At 47.2% G+C, this 16,855-nt stretch overlaps 6 protein-coding genes across 6 annotated transcripts; 3 read left to right on the top strand and 3 right to left on the bottom strand.

Moving 5' to 3' along the window:
* Positions 1 to 558: 558 nt before the first annotated feature.
* N7537_011984 (uncharacterized protein) lies at positions 559 to 1,323 on the bottom strand (the record flags this gene model as incomplete). The annotated part of the gene is made up of 1 exon (XM_056903038.1): positions 559 to 1,323. The coding sequence occupies one exon, from the start codon at positions 1,321 to 1,323 to the stop codon at positions 559 to 561; it is 765 nt and encodes a 254-aa protein (XP_056748325.1).
* Positions 1,324 to 4,071: 2,748 nt separating this feature from the next.
* Positions 4,072 to 6,237, top strand: N7537_011983 (uncharacterized protein; the record flags this gene model as incomplete). Its single annotated transcript, XM_056903037.1, has 1 exon — positions 4,072 to 6,237. The coding sequence occupies one exon, from the start codon at positions 4,072 to 4,074 to the stop codon at positions 6,235 to 6,237; it is 2,166 nt and encodes a 721-aa protein (XP_056748324.1).
* Positions 6,238 to 6,569: 332 nt separating this feature from the next.
* N7537_011982 (peptide alpha-N-acetyltransferase complex A subunit ARD1) lies at positions 6,570 to 7,456 on the bottom strand (the record flags this gene model as incomplete). The annotated part of the gene is made up of 2 exons (XM_056903036.1): positions 6,570 to 6,946; positions 7,090 to 7,456. 2 exons carry the CDS (start codon positions 7,454 to 7,456, stop codon positions 6,570 to 6,572), a joined length of 744 nt encoding a protein of 247 aa, XP_056748323.1.
* Positions 7,457 to 7,889: 433 nt separating this feature from the next.
* Positions 7,890 to 9,382, bottom strand: N7537_011981 (uncharacterized protein; the record flags this gene model as incomplete). The annotated part of the gene is made up of 3 exons (XM_056903035.1): positions 7,890 to 8,110; positions 8,166 to 8,765; positions 8,833 to 9,382. 3 exons carry the CDS (start codon positions 9,380 to 9,382, stop codon positions 7,890 to 7,892), a joined length of 1,371 nt encoding a protein of 456 aa, XP_056748322.1.
* Positions 9,383 to 10,103: 721 nt separating this feature from the next.
* Positions 10,104 to 11,143, top strand: N7537_011980 (SUR7/PalI family protein; the record flags this gene model as incomplete). Its single annotated transcript, XM_056903034.1, has 2 exons — positions 10,104 to 10,521; positions 10,587 to 11,143. Coding segments are annotated over 2 exons (975 nt in total), but the record flags the coding sequence as incomplete, so codon positions are not given.
* Positions 11,144 to 15,659: 4,516 nt separating this feature from the next.
* Positions 15,660 to 16,653, top strand: N7537_011979 (RTA1 domain-containing protein; the record flags this gene model as incomplete). The annotated part of the gene is made up of 2 exons (XM_056903033.1): positions 15,660 to 15,828; positions 15,893 to 16,653. The coding sequence occupies 2 exons, from the start codon at positions 15,660 to 15,662 to the stop codon at positions 16,651 to 16,653; spliced, it is 930 nt and encodes a 309-aa protein (XP_056748320.1).
* Between the last annotated feature and the right edge of the window lie 202 nt (positions 16,654 to 16,855).

Genomic DNA, 16,855 nt, shown 5'->3' with positions numbered 1-16,855 from the left:
CATAAATTGACAAAATTCGGTCAAGCCGGCAAAGTGTTTAATTTAGGGCCTCCATTGCATGGACAACGTGATGGACAACACGGAAGCTTCCGCCAAACGATGATTCAGTGCTCTACTATTCATAATCAGCAGCCAATCATAGCCCCTCAGCTTGGCAAATCTCTTGGCGCTGAATCATTGCTTGGTGCCAAGTGCCGTGGTTTCAGTGTGGGGCGACTTTCATATCGCAGGGAACCTTGAGTTTATTTTAATGCGCATAATTGTGTTGAATAAACTTGACAAACTTCATTTGATGTAAACTACAAGCAATTGATGGTGTGCCTTCACATTTTGTCCTCTCGGGCTGATCAACTGTTCGAAACAACCTTTTGGAGAACATCCTCCATATCGTGGCCATCGTCCCCTTCTCAAGCTCGTCACACTTTGCATTTCATCTTCATGGCCGAATAAACACTCCTTTGTAGGGCCAGTGGCCACCCCTCGACAAAGGCTAGCCATGTCTTTCTTGTGCTCTGGTGTCGGTCTCAGACTTCCATCATCTATCATCATCACACACCATCATTCAGTCAATGGATGAAAAGCCTCCTCAGCTGTCTGACCCATCGAGTCAAGGTGCTCCAAGGCATCGAAGTAAACGTTTTCAAAGTGTTCCTTGGTGACATCCTGGGCAACGTTGTTCATACTCTCCAGCTGATCGTATCTCTCATTGACAAATGCTTCTCCCACATCACGCTGAATTGCGTTCAACAAAAGCAGCAGAGGAACAAAAGGCGGAATTCCCATTTTCATATTCAAGGTGTGTGTGTAATACTCCATAATACGGTGAACGAACTGCCGGGCGCTAGAATAATCACTTCGCTCGCATCGAATGAGACTGAACAAACCATCGGAGACATCTCCTGAGTCCTGCTCGGGACTGCGGGCAAGCTCCCGAAGGACCGTGTCGGCCCCCAACATGAACTCGTCAGCCAGCTCAGCTCGAGGAATCTCTTTCACAATCATGCGCACAAGGATTGGATTCAAGTTCCACGAGATCCACCTGCGGACCTCAATCGACATCTCTTGCCATCTTCTAGCATTGGGTGAGTCCTTGTAAGGGCGGGCAATGCCAGGGTCGATAAGGCGATGGAGCTTGTGCACTTTAAGAATCTGGTAGATGTCATTGCGCCAGGTCACATAGCTGGAAGGATGTTCCAGAGCACAGCGAAACTGGTACAGCGTAAAGCAGACAATTTCCGGCAGCTGAAATGCCTGGTCAATTTGACCAGTTGGTCTCTCAGCCGGCAGAAGGGTCGACCAGTTGCGAGTGTGCTCCGCAGACATTTTGGCGTGTCGTTGTTAAGACCTCTTGTCGACTGAGTTCCCGTTGTTGCAAAGTGAGAGATACTTCGGCTGGAACTATACGGAAACCCACCACGTTAATTCATAACATTTCTTCAAAATTCCCACAATACAGACTGGAGTGCTTACTGTGTTGATGAATCGAATAAAATATTTGACTACGCCTCGGGGGCGTAAATCAGTAGTGCGGGCGTGTCTTGTTGTCTTTCAGTCGGCAGTCGAAGATCAGACAATAACAGGTTTCCTACCACAGTTGACACGACTGGGTAGCCTTTTGAATGAATCACAACCTTTCGAGATGTTAGCAACTGTATTTTGCCCGTAGTTTGACAAATAAAAAATTTGAGGTGTGTGGGAAAAGGGAGAGAAGGGAGGAGAAGGTAAAAGCTGATAAAGATTCTACGATGGCGGGGATAGTAGCTAGAATATAACCTCGCTTATAAGTCACTACGTAAGAACTAGCTTAGCCGAATATATCTAAAGACATTGCGTATACTTAATTTAAAAAATAAATATAAGTAGTCTACGCACCTTGACTGAATCGAAAAGCACTAACATGAATTACCCATGCCTAGCATCTAGTATAATCTGGTATAGTCTGAATCCATCCATTTACTTGGGATGAAACAATCCTGGCCTGGGAATAATATAATGTTGTTTGCTCTTCGAACTCATCGTCGGATGCAAAAATATAGCGAATATAAATGCACGCCAAGAGCACTTCTGAGAGCCCCACTCAAAGGATCAAATATACCATATATGTGGCGAGGATCTACTATATGAGATGATCATTCATGTACCTATCGCCTTAGAACCGAACGAGATTACCGCGCGGAGGAAACCAGATCAAATGTTGATACTGGTTAACCTTGCACTTGCAACTTTCCTAACATAAGTAGTTACAATTTATTAGTCTTACAGAACATGATAGCAGGATATAAGAGGTTAACGAAGTTGGTGTGTTCAATAAAAATTCAATCACCATCGTTTATGGTTTGAGGGAAGAACATGAGGTAAGCTAAGGTATACGCAGCCAGGATACAGACAGAAAGAGCACTACACACATAATTATCACCTAAGATCCCCACAGTTTGTCGGGACAGATGGTAAAAAAGAGTTTTACTAATGAACATTGCTTACAAGAGCAACGACGCAGGGCTACATGTCATCAAGGGATATCCATCCCGCCGCATATTGCATGCATTGTTAGCGTCGATAGGCATTCAGTGGTAAATCTCTAGGATACTCCTTGTATCCCCCTAGATCAAGTTCTAAGGATGTACAACTGAATGTGTATAATGTTCATCCACTATCCTCTCGAGAATCTCTTTGATAGGCCTTCTACCTGTGGACCCTGACAAAATACTTGTCTAGTAAACCGGGGGACATTAAGTCAGCTTGATTAGGTTCCTGTTGTCGTGCTGCAGAGCTTCACTCATGGACGCGCTATTAGGGATCCGGATAGGACGAAAGTTACATCATGCAGCCTGAACAGACCAGGCCGAAAAGGTTGATTGGGACAGGAGTCGTATGAATCGCACAGTCGGTTAAGACGGACCAAAGGTCGGTATAAGAACTCAATTACCAACGAATATATAGATCGGGCTTTAGATGTCTTAGGTGTTGGGAATAGAGGGCCGGGGAAATCTATCGAGTGGAGTTCTGAAGGATATTAGTTATGGTACAAAAGATTATAGTACATACGGAGTACATCGAGCATGGTAATGGACGGTGTCATTCAAATGCAGCCACTTTAGGGTCTAAAGACGAAGATCGTGTGGTGCTCTTTAAAGTCCAGCTAGTTTGACTGTGTCGAATGGTAGATGACAATTCCAATACAACCAGCATGGCCCCGGTACTTCAATATTGTTGGGATCAAGGATTTGGTCAGGACTGCCAAGTAGCTAGTTTGCTCCTGTTCCCTTCGCCTTCTTTTCTCCAATCAGTCAATCAACACAGTGACACCCCTCTCTTTCTCCTCTCCTAGAATTCCATTGGGACTCAAGGCGTTGAGGCTGATTACCTATGAGATTTAATCTATAATGACGTATTGCTATTATGGTTTATATGCAACAAAACTAAGGGGTACCTTTTACATATTGTAATTTGAATTAAACCATTTGATAGAAATGACATTTACATATATTCTCGTGAAATATATATAGTTCCTCAGCCTCATCCATGTATACAATTTGAAAGGATCACCGACACCCTATTTTTTCGGGGTTAAAATGGGTGTATGATAGCCATAAAGGCCACTTTGGTATTTGATTTCCTAACATGGGATCATTTCTTGGAAACACATGTATTCCAACATTGGAGGTTTGCGTATGTCCACAGATACATACACACACCTAATCGATATGGCTTATCCGGCCTTATCCGTCTTATCGTCTCCACCAATCTCCCGATGTCAACTTTGTTCACTCCTCCACCTTCTTCCTCGTCTGTCCTCCTTCATTAGGGTCTCAGCATACATTTATCATTGCGAGTCACTCATCTGATCTATAGGTAGGACATGACGTCTCTCAAAAATGATATGCGAAGTCTTGTACGCTGACAGTCCCCCATTGATAGTAATCCTGCTGCCTTCCACCGCCCCCCAGGGCCTCGTTATCTTATCACAGCATGGGGATTCAGGTCTGACAGAAGATCTTTAGCCCTTCTTAGGCCACTGCATTCTTGCTGCCCTTTTGCTCTTCCCAGGCCGACCGTAACCGCCTTCTCAAAATGGATCAAGAGGAAGCTCCACCACCCCCGTACTCGGCCGTCGACCCGTTACTCGCACCAACGAACAGCCGCAATAACAACTCTTCTCAGGCCTCAATCCCTTCTGGAGTGAGTGTTTCTCCGCCGCAAGATGCCAGTAGTTCTCGTGTCCCAACGCCGCCGACAGTCGTGCCGACGCATTTCAGATCCGCCGCTGCGTACTTTGAGGAACGGCTTCCCTCGGCCCTAGATGAGAGCCGGGGTGTTCTACAACATCATATGACAATCTACCCCCGGAGTGAAGCCAAGGATTTTCCACGACGGCCGCGGTGCTGGGCCTCGCGCTTAAACGAGATTACCCAGCAGGACTGGGATACCTTCTTGAAGTATCTATTTCCGCCGCAATTAGGGCTGGCTGCGTCCTCTCAGCATCTCCCACGCCAATTGCGAGCGGAAATTAGACGGGACCGCAAAGATCGCCCACAAGAGACTGATGAGCAACGGAAGGCCCGAATTGCTGCCGTTGTCGCCGAATGGAACGAATGCTTTTTCGAGCTCCGGGCTACTCTGATTGTCTTTGTCTATGTGGGTGAACCTGATTCTGCACCGTCGTCCGCTTTATGTCCCCGATGCTATCCAGCGGCAACGGGTTCAATAGAAGGACAGCCAATCCGAAATTCAAATGCCCCGTCGCCTGTACCTGGGCAGCACGCCTCTTCGCCGACCCCATGGTCGGTGCCTCCTCCTATGCTCCACAATCCCCAAATACATGTGCCTCCATCTCCATACGGAGTATATGGTGTTCCTCCATACCCTCCCCCCATATCTCCTAACCAGCCACCTCAATACTACCCCCATCCTCCACAAGGCACATGGCAATGGAGCAACTGGAACTATCCGCAGCAACAACCGCAGTATCCCAATAACGGCACCCAGAAGAGTGGGTCCCTTGGGTGGATTTCACAGATCGCATCACAAGCGCAGAAATATGGAGAGCGTTTCAGCGAACAGGCGATGCAATACGGAGACCAAATCAGTGCACAGGCACAGCATTATGGACGGCAGGTTGAGGAGCAGGCTCTTGCACATGGCCGCTGGATCGAAGAGCAGGCAAGGCTTCATGGCCGGAAAGCACCAATAGCTGGACCTCAATACGGTGGTGGCTACTACCCCCGGCCGGCCTGGGATAACTCGCCTCGTCCCATGATTAATATCCCAATGACACCCATTCAACGGCCTAGCCCTGTGACAAGTCCTAATCCGACGGGTCGGTCCGAGTCAATCAACCAGGACGATAGCAACAAACCTAAGTCCCCAACAGATCAGCTTTTGATAGAGCCTCCCACGACGGAACACACTAGACGAGCATCAGTGAGCTCCGTCTCATCCGAATCCTCTTTCAGCTCAATTGACTCCATCTCGACAACATCGGACCTAGGCGTTACAGACCTTGCGACAGTGCGCACTCAGTTGGAACTTCTAGACGATCGTCATGATCGGGTATTATACGACGCCGCCGTCGATCTCCGCCGGCAACTCTCTGTCCTGCAAGAGTCCCGCCGAGAAGCCAAGTTCTCCGGTAAAAATAACTGGCGAGCCGGTTTCAACCAAAATCAACAAAACAACCAACAATCTGGCGACGCCGACTGGGGTCGCTGGGACTCACCCGAACGACAGCAACGCAACTCAGTTGACAGACGCGCCATGAAAGAAGAAATGCGCGCCACCAAGAAAGCGTTCCGAGACACGCTGCGTCGAGCACGAGACGAGCAACGCGAACGTCAACGTACTCGACGCCGCCAGGTCCGACAAGCTCGCGCTAATGACGGCGATAAGGCGAAGCATATGCATGACCAACCGCTAGACCAGCAGCTTGGGACGTTGCGGCTGGAAGATCCCCGGCAATCTAACCCGCCTTTGCCTGCACGTCCGGTTAGCACACGAACACAGCCTAGTCCGGTTTCTACACCGAATAGCTCGAATGTCGGCTTTGGATTTGCTTCCAATCCCCCTTCCCCTTCTGTCTCACGGCCAAGTACGCAGGACTCGATGCCTACTGGGGGCTCTTCCGCCTCTGTGAAGCAAGTGAAGTCGGCAGATACGTCGAGTCGGCTAAAGGACATGCTGTTGTCGCGCAAGGTGAGGAAGCAACAGTCGAAGGAGGATGATGATGCGGGAAGTAAATGATCTGGAAAAGCTTGGTATTGTTGATCTTTTTTCTTTTTCTTTTCTAGTTCTCTTTTCAGCCTGGAGTTCAATATTTCCTTGGGAGGACGGGCAAACATGATTTTGCTTCTCGATGTATAGTTCAAGTCTCGACCACAGCGAAGTCGACGAAGTTACGATTCACATTGATACATACTACATTTACGAAAAAAAACTTACAATTCGCATCTCAATCTACGCACACCCCAAATACATTGAAATAAAACTTTTTTTTTTGCAAAAAGAGATCTATACATACAAAGAGCACTCATCCCCATTTGCATCTATATTCACATTCACGTCCATATCTCCCCCTAAGCCTTGGACTCGTTCTTCTCAACCAAATCACCAACTCCAAGTCCCCTCCCAACCTTAACCCGAATCATCTTTTCGGCATCCTTCTTCCCAAGCTCCCCAACCTCTTCGCCCTCATCCTCATTCCCTTCCTCGTCCCCATTCTTCTCCTTATTATTCTCCGCATCCCGCTTCTCGATAGCCTTCCAATCAAGCCACATGTTCTGAAGATTCAACCGCATAGCATACGCATCCTCGCCATCAGCGTAGTATCCATCCTCAACCTTCTCAACCTCGAAGCCGAGCGTGTCGCGGTACAGACGCAGTGCGGCAACGTTCGACATGCGCACGTGCAGAGAGACGAAATGCGCGCGGTGGGATTCGGCCATTGCGCGTTCTATAGAATCATAGCAATTAGCATCCATACCGTAAACCGTAATTGTCCCGCAAATGCAAGAGCAAAATCCATGTAAGACCATGCGGATCCAAATCCAAGTCCAAAATCCAAAATCAGGAAGAAAAAAAAAGGATATCACTCACGACTCATCCGCATAAGCCTCTCCGCAATCCCAAGCCGTCTATGCGTGCGCATAACACTCAAACTGGTAATATGGCCATGTTGATTCCCATCTGTTGGCTCCTCTTCCATCTTCGCGAGAACATATCCAACGACCTTGGGATACTCCCCGGAGACATCGCCTGCGATTCCAGCGCCTGTCGAGCTGGTCTTGTATCCTGCGCGTGGACGCACGATGGCCACGAAGCTTAGCTGCGGCCAGGTCAGGGCGTGGTACAGGTAGTATTTTAGGAAGTAGTTCTCGGGGAGGTTTGTTATGTTGCAGGTTTGGATTGAGGGGAGGAGGTCGATGTACGAGGGGTAGCTGCTTAGAGGGACGATGTCGACCATTTTGGCGGTTGTGCAGCTGAGGTTTGAGGTGGTGGAGGTGGTGAGGGGGTGGTTTTGGTTTGAGGGTATGGTGGAGTTGGTTTGCGGTGCGGTGGGGAGGTCATGTGATGTCGGGGAGATGGGGTGTAGAATGGGAGATGGGAGATTGATATTGGTTTTGGTATTTATGTTGGGTTTGTTGGTTTGAGAAGGAGTTGAGAAGTTCTTTTGAATTATTTTATTTTCATTAGAGTTCGAGTTTTGAAAGGCATGTCTACCGACTCTGCTGTTATGTATAGATCAAATAACTACAACATTGTACATATGTAAGTGCTATATCAAAATCATATCCGGTATAATGTAATATATATGGCCAGAAAGAAGAAAAAAGAGAAACCTAGCGCCGACGACCGATCTGGTCATGCACCCAAAATAATCATAGATATCGTGGAAATCAGAACACAGACATCACCATTTGCACTCCCACTATCACCAGAAGCACCGTTGACATACCAGCGACAGAGACCTCGCGCAGAGCGCCAGAGGTCTTGCCACAGCATTGACCGTTATAAGTGACATTGTTCATCCGAGCAGCGACCTCGAACACCGAGCCGTTGAAATTACCATAGTTGTAGTAATCAACCAGAAGCATGTTGGGAGGACGGCCCCAGATTGCTGTTACAAGTTAGAAAAGCAATAAAAATCCAAATCCAACACAAGTCAAACTTACCGGTACAGTTCTCAGCCATTGCACCCAGACTGCCACTGCCGTTCACGGCATTGGTCTCGTCAAGCTGAGCAGAATTAGGAATCAACAAGCTCAGAGAACCAAGGTTCAACTGCAAATTGAGATTGTGGTTGGCCATGTACATGCGGTTCTTGGCGGCTGCTACAGACAGACCGGGTGGGCGTTGCTGCGTGCAAGGGAAGGTGGGATCGGTGGGTGAGAAGGGCGTCTCCCACACCTGCGAGAACTCATCCATCAACCATGGGTACGCGGTCTGGTTGGCCTGGTAGTCCATGAAGAAGACTGCGCGCTTCTGCTTGAGAATCATCTCTGAGAGCGTGGGCCAGTCATTCAGAGCCATCGGCACCTTGGTTGGGGTGTAGATCAGGTCCTTCAGACCGGAGTTGTAGATCGGGGTGGTGAAGTTCTCGGGCGAGACATAGTCGAAATTGCCGATGATGAAGGTCACCACGTCGTAGGGGTTCTTCCGCATCCACGTGTTGACATCGGTTAGGTATTTCTCGAGGGTGCCGACGCCGAGCAATTGGCAGGTTGTGTGACACAGGTACATTGTGCCATTCTCGTAGTGGGTCTGGAATTGCACTAGTTCATAGGTTAATAAGTGTTCCTTTTTGAATAATAAATATCTCGTGACTCCGACTCCACTTACGCGTGCGAATTCCATCATTCAATTGTGTCGTCACGTCCAGCACCTGGTTAGCGGCGATGTTGTTCTTGCGCACGAACGGGCTGTTGTGCGCTGCGACCATGGTAATGTTGGAGTACTTCCTAGTACATAACTCGGGGTAGTTGTTGCAAGGACGGGTATTGACGACAGGGGTATTCGTAGCTGTGCTAGTCGTAGTCGCAGTCGCGTTCATACTATTGTTCCCGATCACTGTTGTTCCTCCGCCGCCCACCAGCAAAGTCAAGGAGTCGGAAGTCGTGGTGACCGCCGTGGTGTTGGAGGCGGTCATTGTGCCATTGTGCCGGGTGGTCGACGTAATGATCGACTTGTCGCCATCACTCAGTGTGATTGTTGTACTGGGGTCTTGGTAGGTACCCGAGGGAATGGCCACAGGAGTTGTGACTGACACAACCGTGATTCCATCGGTGGTAGTCTGCCCCGACGCCGTGGCGTCCGTGGAGGAGGATTCGGTAGTCGAGTCCTGGGCCACGGCAACGGCGAGGAAGCCGAGAAGAATAGTAGGCCACCTCATACTTGTGTGATAGGGATAACTATGTCCCAAAATAGGAGAAGATGTCGGGAAATACTTCAACTTACCTAATCGGAGGGCATGTGGAGATTTTTACCAATGACGTTGACCACCAAAGGAACAAAATGATGGGCCAATGATATTTTTATATCCCAAAGGACATTTTGGGACATTTTGGGACATTTTAGGGGGGCGAAGTGGGAAGTGGGCAGCGATCTCCGGCCTCTGGGCTCTCATGCCGATTGCTGCCTGTTACATATTTAGTTGGGCTTAGACTCTTTTGTCTCACAACATATAGGCAACGTACTATTAATACGAGAGATTATGGTATATCATTATTTCTGATCTGCTCATTGGCCATGATATTCCCCTTTCTCATTTCAATCAACTCCATTCCTTTTTCTGTACTACTATTAAGTCTACATGATCGTCCACGTAGGCCAGGGGCCATGCCACTAGCGTTCAGCCACTGACGATCGCACGAGAAACGCGACGATCTGGTGAAATTTCTTAAATTTGAACCAAATGGACCCAAATGGACCCCGATAAATCCACTAAATCAAGGTAAACTCCAAAGCTAAAAACACCTATCTTTTGCCTGAGCTACAAGGTAATCGGGAGATTTCATGGCCTAACGTCATCCTCCCGAGAACCCTAATTCCTCTTCTCTTTTCCTTTTGGGGACCTGGACTTTTCTCTCCTTTTCCCTTTTCATATTTTTATCATGAATGGGAACAATGGCAAGCGAAAGCTTCCCTTTTTCAAGTCCACTAGCCCAGTCGACCGTCAGCAAAAATCCACCGTTCACTGGCATCGCCTACTACGGTCGCTGTTATATTTGATCGCTTGGATCTTTTTGGTACTGGTAGTCATTGGCAACACCTCTAATAAACCAGTCCTACGCAGTACCTACTTTCTCTACCTCGATCTTTCCAATATCATCCCCGTATCCATTCCAAATGCCGTCCTGATCAACTCCATCGCCCAAACCATCGGATTGCACGATTTCTACCAGGTCGGCTTATGGAACTTCTGCGAAGGATACAATGGACTGGGAATCACTCACTGCTCCAAGCCGGAGACTCTCTATGCCTTCAACCCAGTTGAGATCATCCTGAACGAGCTGTTGGCCGGTGCTACAAGTACGTTGCACATATATCCCCGCATGCAAGGACCCCTGGTATGCAAATATTAACACCCCACCCAGTCGCCCTCCCAGCCGATATCGAAAGCCCGTTGAAACTAGCCCGCACCGCCTCCCACTGGATGTTTGGACTCCTCCTCGCCGCAGCAGTCCTCAACTTCGTCCTGATCTTCGTCACCCCGCTCGCCGTGTCCTCGCGACACCCACGGAGCATCAAAGCCTGGGCAGCAGGCTATAGCGATGGCCACCCACCCGCGGGTAATCCGCCCCACCGTCGACGCACCTTCTTCTGGCTGCGCGCCCTGCCCATGTTCATTCTGACATTTTTCACCGCGCTGGTGACTGTCGTCGGGTCGGCTGTCGCGACGGTCATGTTCGTGATCTTCGCCAATGTCTTCTCAAACGCAGACCCGAGCATCAATATCAAGGCGCATGTCGGCACCCAGATGCTGGTCTTTATGTGGATCGCTTCGGCGTTCAGTTTGATCGCTTTTATTATTCAGATCGGCTCTTGCTGCGCGGCTTGTTGTCGTGGCCGTAAGGCGCGTAAGCAGCTCAAGTTGGAGGGTGTGAACTGGCACGAGAAGGGCGCGGTTACACCCGTTGCGACTGATCGCGCTGTCTCATCCTGCAGAGATGGTGCTGGCCATGCTGGGGAGCGTCGGCTCAGCTCCAGTGACCAGGCGTTTGAGAATGGGCATGAGCAGAAGTTTGGTAATGGACATGCTTCGAACCAGTATTACTCTTCGACTGAACCCCATGCGATCTCGAACTGATCTCGAACTGAGCTCGATCGGGATTTTGCTCCATTCTGGTATTCTTTCGGACATATTTTCCTTTCTACAATTCTTTTCATATTTGTGGGGGTTTGTCTCAATATCCAAACCCGTGTGCTATAGTGCTCCCATTTCTGGACATTTACCCATATTTTATCTATCATTGTTTACTTAGGTATGATTTCACGATTTGACTGTAAAGAAATAGAGGCTTGGCATTTCTTGTTTTATACTTTCATACAACATATATCTCACGGAATTTGTTCTGAATGTTGATTTTGAATATTAAATCTCAATCCTGCTCCACATAAGGTCTTTTGCCCTTTTTCGTTCCCCGCATTGGATACGTCACAGAGCTGTCGTAAGCTCGATATCATCATTGCCACAAGTCCCAATATCTATTGAATTCTCAATCTCTGTAAATAACTCAGTTTCCATGCACATCAGATCAACATTAGCCGACTTGTACACCACCTACCCCGTATTCGCAATCAACTCCACTGATTCAACAACCATGTCTTGATAACCAGGGATCCACCCGGTAATGCCGTGGCAACCCGGGGCCTTAAATCCCGAGGGCCTAGATCGGTTACCCCGGAGGCCTTCGAGCTGGTTCTTATTGATATATTGCCCGTATATTAATCTTATTTACAATATATATTATATAACCCAGGATAGCCGAGAACTGTCCCCGAATACCTCGTATAAAATTCTCAATCTTCCCAGTCATAGGGAATTTTCGCTTCAATTTTTTCTTAACCCAAGAATAGACAATTCGAATCTCCAAATTCATTGAACTTCGGTCTATATTGTTTATCTTTCGGCACATCGATAACGCCGGTTCCGTCGCACGTTGAACAAGTCTCTTGCGACTCGTCTGTGGTAAATGCTAAGCCGCACAATTTGAACACCAAGGTTATGATGGTCGGGGCGAAAAGGATATGAATGAGAACGAAGATGGTGAAAGTTAGGAAAGGCGCAGTCTGTAGTGAGTCGGTGATAAAAGTGGTGGGCGAGCGTGGAACTGTGTCCAGGTACGTCACCGGTGTCAACATCCTGGAAGAGTATGAGAGAATAAACATATTAGACAAAACGAGTTTGATAGCACTGCCAAGGTTGCTTCGAAGGCCGGGTTATAACCTCACGGTTAGTATTGGAATGCTTCTGCCTAAATAATCACTGGTTAACTAGTTTTGGTTCTTTGTTTTTTGCTTAGCCACGCTTTTTGTAAACTACCTACCCAGTAGGTAGTTATCATCCAGGATTAGTGTATCATCCTAAGTCATGAGTTGGGCCGTCATCCGGAGTCATCTGGTTATCTGTATTGCCTTAGCCCACGCTCTTCTATGTACCCTTATCGTGGTATTATATAAGGCACATACCCTTCAGTCTAATAGTATATGTTTAGTATTTGGGTATATTTACTAGAGACGATGGACAACAGTCTACGTATGTAAATGTATGTACCAGATTTTAGGCCGCGGATGCGAATTTCCCAATCGGGATGCGGCGCGTTATAAGGGCTGTCGAACTAGGAATATGGCCTCCTTAGGCCCTAGACAGGAACCGATTGTTTTTTGTTATGGTATAGTGGTAAAATGGCTGTATTATTCCTGTCGAGGGCGCTTAGGGCCCAAGTATATTGTTACTTAGTGATATTTAGGATAATAGTCTTTAAGGGAGTCACTAAAGAGTCACCTGTAAGCTCTAAGGCGAAATGAACCTACTATGCCTAATTGGGCAAAATGTCGTGAGCTACATGTAGATTTATGGCTTCAATTATTATGAGAACTTCCTATACAATCACCCGACATTCAAACTATCATTTCATCAAACAACCACTACTCTCGTTAATACTACCCGGCTACCACCTCACCTTCATTTTCCACTTGTTCAGTCAACTTTGACTTCAACTCTATCTGCGTGAGCTAAAGATCTCCTCTAACATGCAGGCAATCCTCGATATTTGCGCTTCAGTGGTGTCTCGATCATGGCGAAGGCGTACTCCACCTTGTGAGATTCCCATGATGAATACGCTAGCCGGTCTCCCTGTCGAGCTATTGTTATGAATAACCGACTTTCTCCCTCTGAGTGATCGTATTTCCATTTCACTCTGTAATCGTCGGCTCTTCGCCATGCTCAACCATCAAACCAATCCGCTCAGCTATCAAGAAAAACCAAACTGCGCGTTTTACGCCGATTGGAACGAGATATACCGAAATACTTCGTTTGCTACATTTGCCATGTTCTTCACAAGTATGATGGTTCAGAATGCTTTGGTCTATCTGGCGTGACATACAACCAGCAAAAATGTCCTCTTCGATGCTTCCTACAAGATAATGGTGGCCCTAGTTTAAGATTGGGAGATCAAGACCTGAAGGAGCTCCATGTTCACCGAGTATTCTACTTTATCCGTCTTCAGCTTGCTATGAGGAGATTCTACCATGGTAAAAAGTTTGGAATTAGCACTGAAGCGTTATCTTACACCCAAGTTCGCACCCACCCTGGACCATCATCGTGCCCTGAAATCACCTCTCTCTTTTCGATAGATGCACAGATCTGTCCAAAGACACCGGGTCTTTGTTTAAGAAACCAGCAGATGATGTTCGTTAACGGTAGGAAACCAGAACTAACACGTTATGTTTATCTGCGTACACATCTCGCGTCAAAGACGTGCCAAATTATATGATGCCGTGGTGAAAGCCTACATTAGTGGAAGAAATATCCCAGTTCCACTTATACCTGCCGCATAAGCACCGCAGAGCCCCATGTCGAAGTTTGTGAATATGGATCTGATTTGGCTCTGGTTCTTACAACATGGACTAATCTTGGCCCTGGTTTGACACCAGATGACCCTCGATGGATAGTCCATTCCTGTAGTTGCCATCGGAAAGACAGTTCGTGGGTCTGTTTTGAAAATGTATCGCCTCGGTCGTTAGAGGCCTTGCGGTCATGCAACCTTTCTTATCTTAAGGACTAGCGATTTCAGTAGTTTATGCATCAAATCTATTGGGGGAGAGGCGTCTGGTATCTACTACCTAATGTCACGATCCACCTGATCATAACCTTTGTCCTATGCTTGCTTAATCTCTTTGCTTGCCTTCTTTATTGCTTTTTCTTTCTTTCTTTATTTGCTTCTTTGTTCTACAGGTTTCTACGGTCCTTGTCAGGAAAGAGAGCTTATTTCCTACGTGGATACTTTACTATTTAATCCCTAGAGATCCCCCGCTTACTCTTTTTTCTCTCTCTCTCTCTCTTTCTTCTCTAGATTTAGGATTTTAGTTGGAATGCATCTGTATTCCAGGCGTTGAAGTTGGCAAGCGTGATTGCTGCCGGAGGCCGCCCCATGCAATGGGGTTTACAATGTCTAAGACTTTTTATATATGAGAAAAATAAAAGCACTTGAGCAGTTATCTCACACATCTCAAGATGCTAAACTCTACCTCTGCGACATCTGTTGCGAGTCAGCTATAGATAAGCTAACCACTCTATGAAAGATAGTTTATATAGTGGAAGTTATGTTGAATTGATGGTCAGGGATTGTAAATGCCCAATTTTACTCTAAATACTGGAAAATTTTCATTTTTTCTATATCAAACCTGTTAGGATCCCCCATAGAGCGTCCCATATATGTAGATGCATGTTTGATGACAGACTGAGCTGAATGACTGGGACCAAGACGGTGCAGGGAATTCTGACATGTAATAAGCATTTCGACATGCAGTTCATCGCATCTTCTTGCAAGTCTTTGCTTGTTGGCCATGATCAATAATAGGAGCCCAACCTGGGCTCTGTACAATCGCTTGTTGAAAGGGGCCCAGCTGAGATGGCTTTTAGCCCCTAAAAGTGCTGTGGCACAGCCCCCATTATATGGATATCTACATGTCAGTGAAAATATTGAGGTTGACCAATTAAGTGGTCTCGCACCCATTACCTAGAGTAGCCTAGTTCGTGGAGAGAGGCTGAGTTGCCGATGTGGATCACTTCAATCCGTCAGCATCAAACAGCCTTACGGGTGATCTTAGGGCTCCTTTCAGTTTCATCGTCTTTGATTCGCTGCTACGGGATTTCTCCACTAGCTCAACGATTGCCTACTTGGGAAACCTCTTCGTGCTAGCAACTAGCGATAATATCTTACTGGTCAATCTTAATGGTCTACCATTGCGTTCTCTCAGCCTCAGATAAAGCTGCGGTAAGATAGCTAATTGGATAGTTTGTAGCCTGAAATATACATTGTGCTTTTGTTAATTAGTATAATCTGACAACTTGGTTGTCTTTTAAATGGGGTTGGTGACCAGGGAGTGATAATTTATTCTTTCCAGATAATAAAACCTTAATCACTTTGGATAATACCCTCACTATGTCCACAGCAGACGATGCTTCGAACCCCTACTATACGTACTACAAACCCTCCATTCCTGCAGCGTTCGCAGTTGCCATCCTGTTCTGTGTGGTCAGCCTGGTTCAAATATGGAGGATAATAAGGACGCGACAATGGTTTGGCATTGTGATCCTTGTTGCAGCAGCGTGTATGACCCCCATGTTTCTCCTCTAAAATAAAGTGCGACGGCTAATCTCTCTACCATCTTATAGTTGAGGTCGTTGGCCTGCTCGCACGAGCTGATTCAAGCAAGCACCTCCAGAAGAAGTCACCATACGAAATCCAAACTATCCTGATCCTCCTCGCACCCATCCTATTCGCCGCTTCGGTCTACATGTTCCTCGGTCGTCTGATCCGTAAATCAGGGCACCCAGAGTTATCCTTCATCCGCATAAACTGGGTCACCCCGATTTTCGTCACGGGCGATATCTTTTGCTTTTTTGTTCAAGCCGTCGGCGTCGTTATCCTGCTCCGTGCCGAGTCTCAATCCAAGCTCAACTTGGCCAAAGCGATAATTCTCGCTGGTCTCGGCCTGCAAGTGTTCTTCTTTGCTATATTTGCCTTGGTTGCCGTTCTTTTCCACATCCGATTGAGTTCCCGTTCCCGCCGCGGAGGGCAAGTCGTTCACCAAGGCGTGAATGTGACTATCAGGCTGTGGAATCTCTATCTCTGCAGTTTGCTCATCACTGTCCGAAATATCTACCGGTTGGTGGAATATGCGACTGGTACAGACGCCTATCTTTCGAGGCACGAATGGCCTGCTTATGCCTTGGATATTGGGCTGATGTTTATCATCATGGTTATCTCCAACTTCTGGTATTTCCGCAAAGCTAAGGATATTTACGAGCCCCCTGCTTTCAGTACGAGTTCCGAATATCCTCTGGCTGAGCAACGGCTCCTTGAGCCAGAGTTGGCCCACGGACAATCCCGTAACTTTGGATATCACCAGCCTCCTGGATATTCCCATGCTTGAAAGCGCTGCCATTAGGATAGTTTGAGGATACCCTTGGGTCAACGGGAACTTGGCCTGCACTTTTTGTGATTTAAATATTTCGATAATAGTCGACGTCTTATGCGGCATTTTGTCTTTTTGGTCTTTCTGATAGTCTTTTGGCGGTCTTTAGATGTTTTTTCAGATGGTCTTTTTAGATGTCTTTTGAGGTGTATACGAAGGC

Source organism: Penicillium hordei, assembly GCF_028827395.1.
Source record: "Penicillium hordei strain IBT 12815 chromosome Unknown utg000006l_segment0_segment0, whole genome shotgun sequence".
NCBI lineage: Eukaryota > Fungi > Ascomycota > Eurotiomycetes > Eurotiales > Aspergillaceae > Penicillium > Penicillium hordei.
This window is presented reverse-complemented; position numbering and strand designations above follow the sequence as displayed.